The sequence below is a fragment of the Osmerus eperlanus genome, chromosome 15, assembly GCF_963692335.1.
Source record: "Osmerus eperlanus chromosome 15, fOsmEpe2.1, whole genome shotgun sequence".
Taxonomy (NCBI): Eukaryota; Metazoa; Chordata; class Actinopteri; order Osmeriformes; family Osmeridae; genus Osmerus; species Osmerus eperlanus.
In genome coordinates this window covers 9,483,870-9,499,748 of record NC_085032.1, presented here as the reverse complement: position 1 = coordinate 9,499,748, position 15,879 = coordinate 9,483,870, and the positions used below count along the sequence as shown (strand labels likewise).

Here is a 15,879-nt window from a genome sequence, read left to right as displayed (position 1 = left end):
GGGAGCCGTCAACTTTAAGTGGCATAGTGTACAAGCATGAGAAAGAGTGTGTATGTATGTGTGAGTGTCATGTGGTCTGCTCTGTTTCCCCCCCGCCCCCATCCCCTGCTATCCCACCATGCCCTCAGGTAATGTGGGTGGTTGGAAGGTGAAGGGGTTTGACATGTGCAGTGAGGTCCATACATATAAAAGTAAAATAGTAAAATAGTATTTGCGTTGAAAATCAAAACACTCTTAGATTGTAGTGTTAGACATTCCATCATTTGTACAGTGTGGAGTGAGGGTTTGTCAGAGGACAGAACCTAGAGTGAACTGTGTGTGTGTGTACAGCATGTTTCTGTATGTACAGCATGTTTCTGTATGCATAGGGTGTGTGTGTCTCAGAAGGACTCACTTGTAAAGGGGGATGTCAGGCTCCTTTCCCTCAGTACGCAGAGTCAGGCAGCACTGCTGAAGCTGGGACTTGGGGTCGTTCCAGTCCTGGTTCAGAATAAACTCCTGCTCACACACAGAAAATAAATACACAAAAATATAGCAGTAGTTCCACAGTTACAAAATCCCCCCCCCATCTCTTCCACACTCTCTCGCTCGTCTGCTCCACTCTCTGGCTCCCCTTCTCCTACACACACCCCTCGCTCTTACTTGCGTTCGCAGTCTCCATCTCAGCCTAGGGAGACGGTACAAATCACGGACTACTTAAGACAAAAGCGTGTGTATCCGGCCTGGCTGTAGAGAGAGGCAGGGGGAGGGTCCCAGGTGGATGGGCCCCGATACATTTCTCTTATCCAAGGGGACTTCTAAAAGCACTTCCATTAACAGAAAAGCAGCCTTGTTGTAAAATGGAAGACTTCGAATCTAGAACTGTCTGTTCCTATTAATTTTGTACCAAGAGTGGATCTGGCTCTGCTTCCGACCTCCTACCTCCCTCTACTCACCTTCCCCCCTTTACTCTTCATTTCTACATCTCTCTCTTTCTCCCCCCCCCCCCCCCCCTGTCCTTTCCCCTCTACCTCTCAGCGGGGCATCCACAGCCTTCTCTTCTGCCTTTAGCAGTGAAACGATTTGCTGGTTTCCAAACCAGCACACAGGCTATATACAACCACACACACACACACACACCTGAGTCTGCACGTACATGCACACTAATACATAATTACACACCACAGGAAAAACATTTAAATAAAATAAACAAGTGATCGTCCCCTCCCCCGCCCCCCGTGTTTTTTTGGGTTTGTTTTTTTCTTCAAACATAATAAACTCTGTGACTGTTTTACCGGTGGAAAAAGACTCCTTCTTCCCCTCACCGCCATCCTTAACACACTACCTTAACCCAAGACACACACACACACTTCTCAAAACGAGGGGATCGATAGCAATGCGGCTAACAAGCGGCTAGCAGTTTCCTATCAAAGGCTGGCAAAGAAAAAAGGATGGACCGTCATTTAAAGACCAAAGTCAAGCACCCACCTCACGCCTGCGTCAATGCTAGCGCCATTAGCGCTTTAGCTTTTTACTCCCCATCTGCATTTCTCTTTCTCTCTCGTTCTAAGTGCTCATTGATCAAAGTGAGGCGGGGGAGGGTTGTGTGGCCTTGGGCACGAACTAGCACTCACCTTCAGACGAGGGAAGAAGCAGACATTCATGAAGGTATGCACATACTCCAAGTCCTTATCAATGTACAGGGCCGCGATGAAAGCTACACGAGAAAGGGAGGGAAAGGAGAGACAGGAGTTACAACAACAAAAAAAGGAGCAGAGGTGAAACCACATGAAAGGATGTTTCCTTTTCCTCAAAGGTATATAATAACACAAAGGTTTCATTTCTCTTTTTTTCCTTGACTTTTGAATGGTCAAAATAAAGTTTTGGAATAAAGGAGGGGCTAGGGAGAAAGAGCGAGAGAGAGAGAGCGAGAGCGAGAGCGAGAGAGAGAGAGACAGCGAGAAAGAACAAAAGCAAGAGAAAAGGCGTGAGAGTGATATGGTAAGTGATGGCAGTGAGAGTGTTAGTTGAGTGTTAGTGGAGGTGACAAACATCATTTCCCACCATGTGAACAAACAGACACGGAGCACCAAAAGCACCTCAGAGTAAGCAAGCTTCTGTTTGCATTGTCAGGAACGCCATCTAAAAACGTACGTATGCACATTTTTGGCTTTGCTTTTTCTATTTGATTCCATGCTTGTGTTTGCGTGTGTGCGCGTGCTTGTGTGTGAGATCCTTTTGTGGCCTGGTCTTTGAAGCACAGCTGGATGTTGTCACGATGCTTTCTACTTGAACCAGCTTGAACCAGCTTGAACCCTCGCTCTGGCTGTTCTGATGAGTGAGGACTTGAAGGCCATGAGGGGCAAATAGTCATCCTCCATATAGACTTGAGTTCGAATTAACTAAAATATGAGTTAATTACCTGATATGTTTTTTTTTTGGTTTTTAAGACTGTGTCCAAATTCTGTATTTATATTCGGTGTACAGACTCAACCTCTGGTCTGAGAAAGACCATCCCCAACACATTTAGGATGTGGAGAGAAAACATCATTTCCTAACATGTAAATATTACCAACATTAAAGACAAAACTATTCCCCCAAATAATAAACACGGTAATATTGTTTATATTTGTCTATTTCTTCAGGTCTCATGGCAAACTGAATTGGAGGGTTAAGTGAATTGGAAGACAAAGTGACTTGGATGACCTCTGCAAATCCTGGCGAACAATTCAATGACAAGCCAGTATAAAGAACCTTTGCTGGTGAAATTCCTGGAGCAATCTACATGCATACACACAGGTGTTTGTAGTGTTGTTTTGGCAACATGGAAAAGTGGGGAAATCAAAAGAGCGAGAGAGAGAGACACGTACACTCCAGCAGGTCAGCGAGGGTCTTGGTGCGCAGGGCGAGGGGACGCTTGGTCTTGTCGTTGGTGATGGCGAAGTCCTGCATGCCCAGTTCCTCCGCCACCTTAGCCTGGGTGCGGTTGTTCACCAGCGAGCTCCGCAGAAGCTACTCGCAAACACACGCAAATAAATACATGACAAAATCCACAAACAAGAGGTAAAAGTGCATGCCCAGCCAAAACACACACACCAAACTACAAAGCATGGGAGACAGAGACCTGAGGTCTCAGGTGGATTGAGCTCTTGAATTTTACATTTGTATTCAAAGCTGAGCAGATAAAAACTGTGTTGGAGCGAGTTGAGTACATTTCCCCATCTAAAAGAAAACCACAAATATGGTAAATATAGCTGGGAGATCAGAGGGAAAGAGAAACAGAGATGGAATTCTAACAGATGTCTTGGCTTGGTCTTGAGACACACACAACATCCCGGCAACTACACATACACATGTAGACACACACTCATACACAAATGCTCTCGTTGGGAAACACACACACACACACACGTGTTGAATGAGCACTTTTCAATTTGAGCTCCATTTGGGTTGTGTCTCCTCTGGGCTGCTGCAGCATACGCAGAGCTCTCAATGCTTTAGTGACGCTTCGCTGGAGCCTTTCATACTGTGATGTCACACTCCAACGAATACATAGCTAACAGCACATTGCTTCAACTGTCCTCCTGTAGTTAAACCAGTCATACTGCCGGTCAGGAAAGTGGATGATGGAATAGAATAAAAAGCCTAACGAAAGGAAGGAATAAATAAAACAAAACTTCTTTTTTTTTTTTTTTTTTTACGGAACTGAAAAGGTTTTGCCGCATCACTTCCAGTACAGCCCTGGTGGTGCACTGTAGGCCATCTCTTCTCTGGAGTTCCACTTGCACACATTAAACACAACGTGCGTGTTCTCTCTCTCGTCCACTCAGAATCACTGTCTCTCTCTCAGTCTCACACACACACACACACACACACACACACACACACACATCTTCACAGATAAGAGTGAAGCGCCTGTCATTAGGTGAAGGCAGTTTCCTGTCACGACAGCATCCACCTTTCTCTCTCAGGCCCCTCCAACACAATAATAATGGAGAGAGAGGAGAGAGGAGCTGAAGAAAGATGAAGGGAGAGTATGTACAAAAGACATGGGCGGTAATTGAAGATTGACCATAACTCACTGCTTGCGACGGTCTAGATAATGAAGAGAGATGTCTGGTAAAAACCCTAGGAAGGGGGTGTGAATGAGAGAACGATCAGGCAGGACAGAGAGCGCGGCAGAACTAAAGGAAGGACTCAGGCGGACGCGAAAGAGGGGAAAGGAGAGATAATGACGCCGAAGCGGGCCGATACGGTCTCCCACCGTATTCAAAGGGGCGTCCTTCAGAGACCCACGAGGCCGTGAGGAACGGGGGATGAGCCGCGCGCTACCGTGGAGACACTGTACGGTAGAACCAAACCGGACCGGCCACGCCCCCCCTTACCGTCAGGTGACCCTCGTGGTGGTCCGGGAAGTGGATGAACAGGTACTCTGTGGCCACCAGCTGCATGATGGAGTCTCCCAGGAACTCCATCCTCTGGTTGTGGCCCCTGGAGAAGACAAAGTAGGAGGGTGGTAGAGGGGGAGACGGAGAGATAAGGACGGAGAAAAAGCAGCAAAGGGTAGAGTAAATAGAGAATGTGGTTTAAGCGAGTGGGGGGTGGGGTTATGGATAGGTGTGTGTGTGTTTGTGTGCGTGGGGGTGTGGGGGGGGCAACAGGGTGAAAAGGGGTTGAGAGAGAAGAAAGAGGTGCGGTGGAAAATACAGTAAAATGGTAGAAAAGAAGAAGGAGCAGGTTGAAGAGGGGGCCGGGGGGCAAATGGAACAACACAGAGGAATAAACAAGAGGGAGAGTGGGGTGAGGAATAAGGAAATGGGGGTGAGACGGACGGGCCGAGGAAGACAGGCCAAGAATGATAAAGAATTGAGAGAGATGGAGGACAAGCATCATGGGGAGGAAGGGGGGAGCAGAGAGAGAGAGGGAGAGAGAGGGAGAGAGAGAGAGAGAGAGAGAGAGAGGAGAGAGAGAGAGAGAGAGAGAGAGAGAGAGAGTGAGGGAGAGAGAGAGAGAGAGAGAGAGAGAGGGAGAGAGAGGGAGAGAGAGGGAGAGAGAGGGAGAAGAGAGAGAGAGAGAGGGAGAGAGAGGGAGAGAGAGGGAGAGCGGGCATGAGGTTATTCAGGTATGCAGCCTCAGGGCGTGAGCAGCATTAGACTCACATATTAATCTGTGAAGGCTTTTAGTTCCTCTCTCACCACCCTCTCTCTTTCTCTCACACACACACACACACACACACACACACACCACACACACACACACACACACACACACACACACACACACACACACACACACACACACACACACACACACACACACACACACACACACACGAGTTCAGGTACAGCCCTGATGCACAGGCCCTCAACCGGACAGGCAAGCTGAGAGGCAGACAGACGTGGAGGCAGACAGACGTAAGAAGCTAGAGGCCATTACCTTGGCGGTCTGCATAACACCGCAGTGAAAATACTAAATTAAAATGTAATGAAACACCAGCGTTGGATCAATGACATTGGCATTTTGAGGATAGGGCCCGTAATATTTACAGACGTGATTGCAACTACACAAACACACACCCTATATCTCTGACACAGAGATACAACAAAGGACAATCTCTCGGGTTGAATGACGTTGAAGTACAGTTATCCATGTTCTTAATCCTTTCACCCCAGACTGAGGGTATTGTACAGTATGCAGTACAGTGAGTGCTGTGCCCAACAGCAGCCAGTGTGCTGGACAGGGGCTGCAAGACGTTAGAAATAGCATGTGGTTGTGTCTACAGTACTCTTTAATTAAACAGAATTATAGATTACTGTTGCAGATGTAGGCTTGGTGCTCTGCCAGGACCAGCAGAGCACAGGCAGCGGTCGGGTGTGTGTGTGAATGTGTGTGCGCACACTGACATGCAGATCCTGAACGACTGCAAGTGAGTCCTGACCAGGTGGCAGGGGAACAGTAAAGGCAGGGGTTGACATCAAACAAAGGTCAGAGTTTATAGTCCTCCTTCTCAGGCACTAGGGCCTTTAATGTTCACTGGTGCTTTTTATGTATTGTGTATGAAAAGTCCCCTCCCCTCCTCCTCCTCCCTCCCATCCTCCCCCTCTCCCCTCCCATCCTCCCCCTCTCCCTCCCATCCTCCTCTCCCATCCTCCCCTCCTCCCCCTCTCCCATCCTCCCCTCCAAATCCTCCTCCCCTCCTCCCCCTCTCCCCTCCATCCTCCCCTCCTCCCCCTCTCCCATCCTCCTCCCCATCCTCCCCTCCCCTCCCATCCTCCTCCCTCCCTCCTCTCCCATCCTCCTCCCCTCCCATCCTCCCCCTCTCCCCTCCCATCCTCCTCTCCCATCCTCCCTCCTCCCCCTCTCCCATCCTCCCCTCTCCATCCCCCATCCTCCCCTCTCCATCCTCCCATCCTCTCCATCCTCCCCTCCCTCCCCTCCCATCCTCCTCCCCCATCCTCTCCATCTCCCCTCCCTCCTCTCCCATCCTCCTCCCTCCCCTCCTCCCTCCCATCCTCCCCTCCCCTCCTCTCCTCCCCTCCTCCCTCCCATCCTCCTCTCCCCTCCCATCCTCCCTCCCATCCTCCTCTCCCCTCCCATCCTCCTCCCCTCCCCTCCTCCCTCCCCTCCCCTCCTCCCTCCCATCCTCCTCTCCATCCTCCCTCCCCTCCTCCCATCCTCCCCTCCCCTCCTCCCTCCCCTCCCATCCTCCCCTCCCTCCTCCCCTCCCTTCCTCCTCTCCCATCCTCCTCTCCCATCCTCCCCTTCCATCCTCCCCTCCCATCCCCTCCTCCCCTCCCCTCCTCCCTCCCATCCTCCCCTCCCATCCTCCCCTCCTCTCCGCCTCCTCCCATCCTCCCTCCATCCTCCCCTCCCATCCTCCTCTCCCCTCCACCCTCCCATCCTCCTCTCCCCTCCCTCCCTCCTCGCCTCCCATCCTCCTCTCCCATCCTCCTCTCCTCCCCTCCCTCCCCTCCTCTTCTCCCCTCCTCCCCTCCTCTTCTCCCCTCCTCTTCTCCCCTCCTCCCTCCATCCCATCCCTCTCCCCTCCCTCCTCCTCCCTCTCCCTCTCCCATCCTCCTCTCCTCTCCTCCCCTCCCTCCCATCCTCCTCTCCCCTCCTCTCTCTCTCCCTCCTCTTCTCCCATCCTCCCCTCCCCTCCTTCCCTCCCTTTCCTCCCTCCCTCCCTTCTCATTCTCTCTTACAATATGCATAATTAGGCAGGCTTGGGAAGGTATATGCTGTACTGTCCACACATTAATACTGAATGATCACAGGGCTTGTCATGATGAGAAACCTATACCACAATACACTGGGGTCATGTGGTTGAGTGTTGAGAGTGTGAAAGTACGGGAGTATGTAATGTTTCACTTTAACACGCGTGCGTTCTTGATGAACCAATGAAGGTCTCTCACTGAAGCACGCTGACATACAGTAGAATCTTTAGAAGACTAGTATGGTGCTCTTCAAGGCAGCCCTGGCTGCACCTCCAAGGGTTCAACATCTACATCAAGACACTGCGCCAAACCCGAATCCATTTGAGCTATTTCTTCGCGTATTTCATTATTCTAGGTGCTGCTCAATAAATGGGCGACACTATTCATCGGTTCTGAAGTACCATTCTGCCTCCAGACAACTGGCCAGCCTTTCCAAACTGCTCAAGCCAACAGCTCATGTCTGGATGATCGTCAAACATTACTCAGCTGTGCTTAACACAACATACTATTGAACGCAATATGGGAACGGTTTCTTTTCGTCTGTGTGTCTTTTGTGTTTGTGTGGCACGAGAGGAGAAAGAGATCGGAAGCATGCAAAGAAGATAGAGACGTTGAGTGCGTGCGAGAGAGATCGAAGGGAGAGAGGGCACACAGGTCAAAACACATAAAGCACTTTCCATGTGAAAGGCCCGGAGAGATGAACCCTCCTTCAATTGGACAGAGAAGGCACAACGCTGCAGTCAAAACCCGGTGAAATTGGAGTAAAGTGTGTAGCCTGGAGTCGTTATTCAGACTGACTTTGATCTCAAATACCTTTAAAAGCCCCTGAAGCAAGCGATAAGGACTGGGCCTTCCAAGACGACGACTCCATTCATCCTATAAAAGGTCTCCCCCTTGAGTTCTGCTCTCTGGGAGTTCTGTTTCGAGAAGAAGACGGTTCTCGGTAGTGTGTGTGTGTGTGTGTGTGTGCGCGCACGCATTGTGTGTGAGTGTAATACGGTTGGGCTCTGGTGCTATATCCAGTCTACCTGTTTCCGGAGCCAGAGACCCCTAGCGGTGTGCCGGCCTGCTGGGTGACCTCACCATTCAGTCATTCATTCATCTTGGTTTCAGCCAAGTACCTCTGATGTCATCCATCTATATCCGTTTTCTCCACAAGCTTGGCTCGACATTAAGCTTCTTAAGGTATCTCTCCGGCAGGCAAGTGAAACTGATGTATTATGTGTCAGACAGCTCCCAGTCATTTATGCGTCACGTTGACTGTGCTGAAACTGAATTGCAGAGGACAATGTGATTCCAAGTTGGCTTGAACATGATGTTGACCAATAATTTGTATCCTAGCTGTAGTTTTGTGTTTAAATTAAACAAACAACACTCCACGTCAAATGCCCGGGTTATCAGATTCAGACTGTTTGCCTGGCTACATATTTCGACATGCTCTTGCATCTTAAAAGGCAGGGCAGGTTATGGTTTTGAGGAGCACTGTCATATTTGATTAAATATACTTCACATCCTGATATCAACCAATAAATCTAAAGGTTTGACAGTAAAATAATATCAATCCGATATCTCTGGGTGTCGCAGGACTGGTAATAAACACGACCAATAATAGAAGGGAGGAGCTCAGACACGTGGCGATGACGTCACAGTGCATGCATTGCTAGTTTGATCGCATAATTCCTAGTTGGCTAAAGCTACAGTATTCACATTTATTATGCATTGCATTCCATCAGGCTAATCCAAACAATATGGTAAGAATAACAAGGCCCATGAATATATTGTGACCGGGCCCAGTTTTGGTTAGCCAGCAGACATTAGAAGCAAGGTAAATATACAACCTTGAGTGATTTGCAATATGTAATCAATCTATATCAAAATTCTATTCATACTCATTTAATGTAGGCATAAAGGCACACAATTCTGACTTCTGACTGCAATTCTGACTGAGCTGTGAGGCCATGGCGGCCTTAAAAACCTTCATTAAATTCCAGTTTAGAAAAGCTTTATATATATACATAGAGACATTATGTATTTATTATATATATATTTAAAAAAAATCTTGTAAAGAGATTGATCTTTAATGCAATGCAAGACACTTAACTAAGCCTACATTTGTGTGCTGGGTGAAAAAGCAAGTCGAGGAAGCTAACCTTGACAAGCTAAAACTCCCCTCAACTGCACTGGCCATGAGTGGGAGAGGCTCTGGCATTGAGGTGATGGATTAAAACGCGCACACAAGCAGTCTTTGTGGTAAATCTAAAGGCAATTACTGAATACAGACTGTCAGTTAAATATTGTAGGTGAGCTGTCAAGGCTAATTTGGCACAACTGTCATGCTCACTATTGTGTTGTGAAGCCTCAGCAAGCTTTTTCAGCTTTCACTGGATCTTCTCAACCCTACACACCAGGAAGTGCCTACACACCAGGAAGTGCCTACACACTAGGAAGTGCCTACACACCAGGAAGTGCCTACACACCAGGAGGGGCCTAAAGCATAGTGACCCAACGAGAATGAGCAACATAATAATCAAGTAGCAAAAAGGTTGTATTCTTTACAAATGCAGACCAGGTACATCATTGATACTTAATGTCTCACGTTTTACTGTAGTAGTTGTTGAAATGCTGTATTCACACTGTTCACAGGGAGTTGATGGCATTATCAATTAAATGAAACATCCGCCGTTTGATTGATATTCAATTTCATGGAGATGTGGTTACCCTGTCGAGATACAAACGCTTATGATGAAGTGTTTGATGGAAAAGGAGTCCATTGGTCAGTTCCTACTGGACCCGGGTGTCTAAGGCCCATGATAACCTACACTGCAAAAACGTGAGGACACAGAAACACCACTGCGCGTTGGTAGGCAACACACCTTGAAGCTTCCAAGTCAATGGAACGCAAACAATCAGAGATATAACTATGAACAAAGGCATGTGCACAGTTTAAATGAAAGGGAACGTGCCTCGAGGAATAAACAGCACAATTAATCCACAGAGAAAGAAAGAGTAACAGAGAGAGCGTCAAGAGAATGAGAGTGCGAGAGACGGAGCAACAGAGTGTAAGAGAGAGACCCAACAGAGTGTGTGTGTGTGTGTGTGTGTGTGTGAGAGAGAACGAGAGAGAGAACGAGAGAACGAGAGAACGAGAGCGAACAAGCGAGGGGTAGAATTTATAGCCGAGGTCTCGGACTAAAGCCAGTAAGTATAATCAACAGCATTTTCAAACTCAATTTCCCAGGGGGCAGCGGGCCATGGACCTCACAACCCGAGGCGGGCAGCAGATAAAGGGGCTTTTGCGTCCCGTGGGGCGGTCAGGGGGCAGAAAAAGCCCCAGGATTAGGCACGGGGCCAGCAATGTGTTAAAGAACCTATCAATCTCCAGGCAGAGAATCACCAGACTTATCTGGCCATGCATGCCCAAGACACTCATATAAATGTCTCATCCAAGGGGCTGAAGAAATATGGACGGGGGAAGATGGATGAGGTCCAGTGCAGGAGAGCAGAACTCACCGGGAGGACGACGTCCCGTAGAGCGGGCCGAGACGACTCGCGCGGAAACGTGGAGTGTTTTGGATGACGCGCATGCACACACCACAGACACACGTGCGTGGATGTTCCAGGAGTACTCACAAGGTCAAGTGGTTGAAGCCTACAGTCCTCAGGGTGAAGGCCCTGGCCAGCAGTCGCACGTGTGTGAAGAGCACTCCAATGGCCTCCTCGAAGTCTGTCAGCTTCTGAAGCACCGGAGATGTCTCGATTAGCTGTCTGTCAGTCTGGGGCTCCTGGACCTGAGCACACACACACACACACACAAGGTTTTGAGGGAAATGTGTTACCGGTACTTGGACTTGTATACAAAAGGAGTGTAGCCTGTGCATGCAGTTGTCATGGCAATGGGTGTAAACAGTGCTGCTGCCCATCATCATTTCCTGTTGACACCTTTCCTGTCACGTCACTGACGAAATAAACCCACACCAACATCTGTGATTCCCTGGTTAATTATCAACATTGGTGACAGTCGGAGAACCGGAGTGTAAACATGAACCAACCCAGATGGATCCCGCAAGAGCTTAATTGAAATGTTAAGGCACTCGCAAGTCGGGTTGTGGATCAAGGTTCAGGGCTAGTTCTGTGGCTTTGGTGGTCCATTAGACGAACAAGACATCTCCGAAAGGGAAGGTGTTTTACAGCTTACATCCTTATTAGGAAAAAGAAAAACATAAAAAATGAGTACATGTTTGTGAGTGTGTGTGTGTGTGCGTGGACGCACGTTAAATCTGGAGTTTCCATATGGGTGAATTAATTTGAGTGGAGACAGCATCTAATTGGTCTCTGCTACACTAAGTTTGACCAAGACATCTTCTCTGGCAAACAAGTCAGCCTAACACTGGGCAAAATCATTTTAAGTAGAGTTTCTGTAGAAAAAATAAATAAAGAGAAACCACAACCAATGCAACACTGTTAGCATGAATCATTTTACTGTAAATATATACAAATGCTGTACAGGCACGTGGAGAACCTTGAAGCTCCAAACAGCTTCACCGCAACAATTTACACTTGGAGTACACACAGATAAATTGTGAGCTAGACCTAATCTCAAAGTTCGGAGCAAAGCTGTTAATATTCCAGAATAAGGACTTCACAGTTCTCACGTAAAACCCTTGGCTCAACCTACCACACACTGTGGAATCACATGACCAAAGTCTTTTTTAAACGCTGCACTTTAATTGGAAGCGCTCTGGTAATGTCATGGTTCCAACTCACTTCGCTCAAAGAAACAGTTAATTCTTCAGCCTCCTTAATTAGCGAGGAAGCGTTGAAATGCCAGGCGTCACTGTGGACGGTGTTACTGAGGAAGAGGCCGTTCGCGGGCGTTGGCATGAAACCTCCTCAGCCTGGCATTTGAAGGAAGAAGCGTTCTGACCCTACGGTCCGACTGAGGTGCCTGTCAAAAGGATGCTTGGCAGGGATGGCGATATCACCGATACCAATGCTTCCAAAGCAAAAAATAAATTATTCACTAAGGAGTTTATGTTCGGATCAGAACCGAGAAACCACACTGGTTTGGATAGATGGGAACGATAGCCAAGAGACAGGAACCAGATTTTTAAAAGCATGTTGACCAAGACACATTTGACCAAACTTCCCTTTCCTGGCTCCGTGGCGATGGCAACAGACGGGGGCTGTAACGGTGTTGAGCGACAGAAAGACATAAGCCCCCCGCCAATGCCAGCCGGCTCCACCAACCACAGGCAGTAGGAGATGAAAGAGGAAGTGTGAGGCTACAGATGTGGGTGCCCATAGACCAAATATTAAGTAGACCAACCGTCACATTTCTTTAAAGATGATTTCTTCATTTCTATGGAAACTGCTCAGTGGCACAGTGAGAAGCACACTCTACTAAGCAAGAGCGGATGGGCCGGTTCAACATGGCGCTGACCATAACTCGGTTTTGCAAGCTTCTATGTGCCACATAGAGCTTTCCAAACATTTACATTTAGTCATTGAGCAGACACTCTTATCCAGAGCGACTTACAGTAAGTACAGGGACATTCCCCTGAGGCAAGTAGGGTGAAGTGCCTTGCCCAAGGACACAACGTCATTTGGTTGGCATAGCCGGGAAACAAACTAGCAACCTTCTGATTACTAGCCCGATTCCCTAACCACTCAGCCATCTGACTCCCATAGAAACTAACGGGACGCCATCTTAAAACAGCTTTGATGCTTGGTCTATTTAATAATAGGTTTATGTGCAGAACCCACAACATCGACGGTGACGCAAACACATGCACACCAGATGAACACACGTGACTACTAAACATACTGCGCTGGCAGGGAAAAGCAATTACTGGTTATTAGCCAGACCAGGGGCCTCGTTAGCTCGGCATAGGGCTTGTTTAGGACTGTGAGCCTTTACCATTTTGCAACCCTCTGTTCTTGGCTACACGATTGTATCAAATTCAATCAAGAACTGTTCCTCACTTGTTACTTGGTAGTATTATGAACCAACTGTCAAAGCAGGGAAGCAAATTGACATCAACAACATTGGTATCACCCCTCTCTCCTTAGTCAGGAAAAAAGCCTTGAAGCAGAGCCCCTGGATGTGATGCTGGTTCTCTACCCATAGGCTACTTTAATCATCCAGAAAGAGTAATCTGTGCTGAAAGACAGTTGGGTGGGGGACACAATCCCACAACAGGAGGTCACTGAGGCCCTGTTACTATCTTCATCCATCCGACCAGAGAGCAGCTGTCTGCACAGGCTCCGTAGGCTCGCAGGACGAGCCGGAGACGAGGCCGCCCGCGGGCGACCACGCCGGGGCCACAGCGGGGCGCCCAGACCTCGGGGCTGCACCCTCTAATGAGCCTTCCGAGCGATGGCGGTCCCCGCCCACACCGTTGTGAGTTCCCAACCTCCTGCCCAGCTGCCGCACGGAGGGGGATTCTCAGAGCGCCAGGAGAACGCCCGGTGGTCTGAGGGGTTGGGTATGATCTTACATTGGTGGAACATTTATAGACCTAGGGCCAGTTGCATAAAAATAGACTTAAATGCAACATTAAGTCCGACTTGCCATAGACACTTCAATTTCCCTGTTGCATAAAGCTTCACTATGAGCAACTAACGCAAGACTGACCAAGATAGCCTGTTGCGCTTTGCATTATGGGTAAAATAAGACCCTTCGCGAAAAAGAAAAGATGCCGGACAAAACAGCGACACTTAACGTCTAAAGATTGATACATTTAACCTTCTGCAAACCTGGATATGTAGGAGGAATACAATTGTGAACAAGTGGTCTTATTAACAAATAGTGTATGTGTTTATAAGCTTCTTAATTTAACCCCAATGGTAGTTCCATTAATCAACTCCAACGCAGATGGCTAGCGTTGATTAAGTGAGTTGTTGTCATCTACTCACTTTTTAATAAAATTACATTTTAGTGGAAAAAGCAGACCCCAGGTAAAACTTTCTGCAGTTAAATTAACAAACTTAATTCATTTTCTAATAACTTATGCTAAGATAATGACGTACTAACAGATCGTTGGCATAGCAACTAACCGCAAGGATTGGGGAGAGGTGGCTAACTTTTCTACCTCAAATTAAGTCAGTCTTACTATGTAGGCAACAGACAGGCTTAATTAGACCAGTCTAACCTGACAATTCAAGACAGTCTAAGGCCAAGACTAGTCTTAAACTAAGTTTATGTAACTGGCCCCTGGATGCGAGTCTGGCCTCCACGTGTCATAGTAGGACTGCTGTTCCAGGACAGGGTCCAGCTGGGCTGCGTCGTTTGAAATGTTATAGCTGATCCTGAATCTGCCGTCCTAATTTCATACCTTGAATGGCCATCTAACCTGTTCCGACCACAGGGTGACGCACAGGAGGAGCAGGATGTGTACTATCACATTTGAATTATGCTCATTTGAGTGTGTGGCGTTTGATGGAAAACTGATTGAAAGTGGCTCACTGGAAAGCTTGAGTGTGTTGAAACAGCTTTCTTCATCTAAGACAGAAACACACGCAGGCGTGCACACACACACACACACACAAGCTCTCAAAGGGATTTGGAGTCAAACATGTATATGCAAAAGATGTACATGTGCGAACACTTCCGTCAGACGTGCCACACACGCGCAGGCATCAGGGGGACAAGTTGAAAAGACGGCAGGCGTACACACACACACACACACATCAGAGTGAGGGGAAGGCATGCTGACGGTCCCTCGAGGCCCTTGTGATTTGGGACTGTAATCCTGTTACAGCATCTTTGATCTGTTCCTCCAAATCCTAATTTCAAACAAACACCCCTCTCTCTACTCCCAATGTTTCCGGGCAGATCAGGCAAAGCAAGTAGAGTGAGAGGGAGAGAGAGAGGTGTATGTTGGCGTGTTAAGACAGCGACAGAAAAGTGTTTGTGAGAGGGAATGAGTGAGACAGAGAGAGAGAGAGAGAGCGTCTTCTGACAGACAAAGAAATGCAGGCACACAGATCTGACATTCAGAGGAGCAAACGCATCCCAAACAAGACACGCACAGAAGGAAAACGTGATGTCTGTATCTGTGCACGTCTTTTTCATATTTCCGTTTGCTCCTCTGAATGTGTCTCTGTGTGTTGGAAAGTATGTCTGTGTGCTTGGGCTGGTCAACGAATGCAAAATGTACAGCCTGACAAATATTTTGAGCCATTGCCTTCAATACATCATCTACTGTACATGGCTGTGTACTGTATCTGAAGGGGGGAAAGCATGACACATGGGGATTAAATGTGGACCAACCTGCAGTGGGTGACGAGGGTAATTGAGCCAAACCTCTCGCAGGTCCTAGAGAGAGAGAGAGAGAGGAGAGAGAGAGAGAGAGAGAGAGGAGAGAGAGAGAGAGAGAGAGAGAGAGAGAGAGAGAGAGAGAGAGAGAGAGAGAGAAGAGGAGAGAGAGAGAGAGAGAGAGAGAGAGAGAGAGAGAGAGAGAGAGAGAGAGAGAGAGAGAGAGAGAGAGAGAGAGAGAGAGAGAGAGAGAGAGAGAGAGGAGAGAGAGAGAGAGAGAGAGAGAGATAGAGAGAGAGAGAGAGAGAGAGAGAGAGAGAGAGAGAGAGAGAGAGAGAGAGAGAGAGAGAGAGAGAGAGAGAGAGAGAGGAGAGAGAGAGAGAGAGAGAGAGAGAGAGAGAGAGAGAGAGAGAGAGAGAGAGAGAGAGA

At 48.1% G+C, this 15,879-nt stretch overlaps 1 protein-coding gene across 1 annotated transcript in view; it reads right to left on the bottom strand.

The window, feature by feature from the left end:
- drosha (drosha ribonuclease III) overlaps window positions 1–15,879 on the bottom strand; it is a 64,090-nt gene that overhangs the window by 7,372 nt on the left and 40,839 nt on the right. The window contains exons 24-29 of the mRNA XM_062480351.1: window positions 15,466–15,510; window positions 10,824–10,981; window positions 4,365–4,470; window positions 2,850–2,991; window positions 1,614–1,696; window positions 395–498 (exon numbers count right to left, since the gene is read on the bottom strand). Of these exons, the coding sequence (XP_062336335.1) occupies window positions 395–498; window positions 1,614–1,696; window positions 2,850–2,991; window positions 4,365–4,470; window positions 10,824–10,981; window positions 15,466–15,510 (638 nt within the window). The remainder of the gene's footprint in view (window positions 1–394; window positions 499–1,613; window positions 1,697–2,849; window positions 2,992–4,364; window positions 4,471–10,823; window positions 10,982–15,465; window positions 15,511–15,879) is intronic.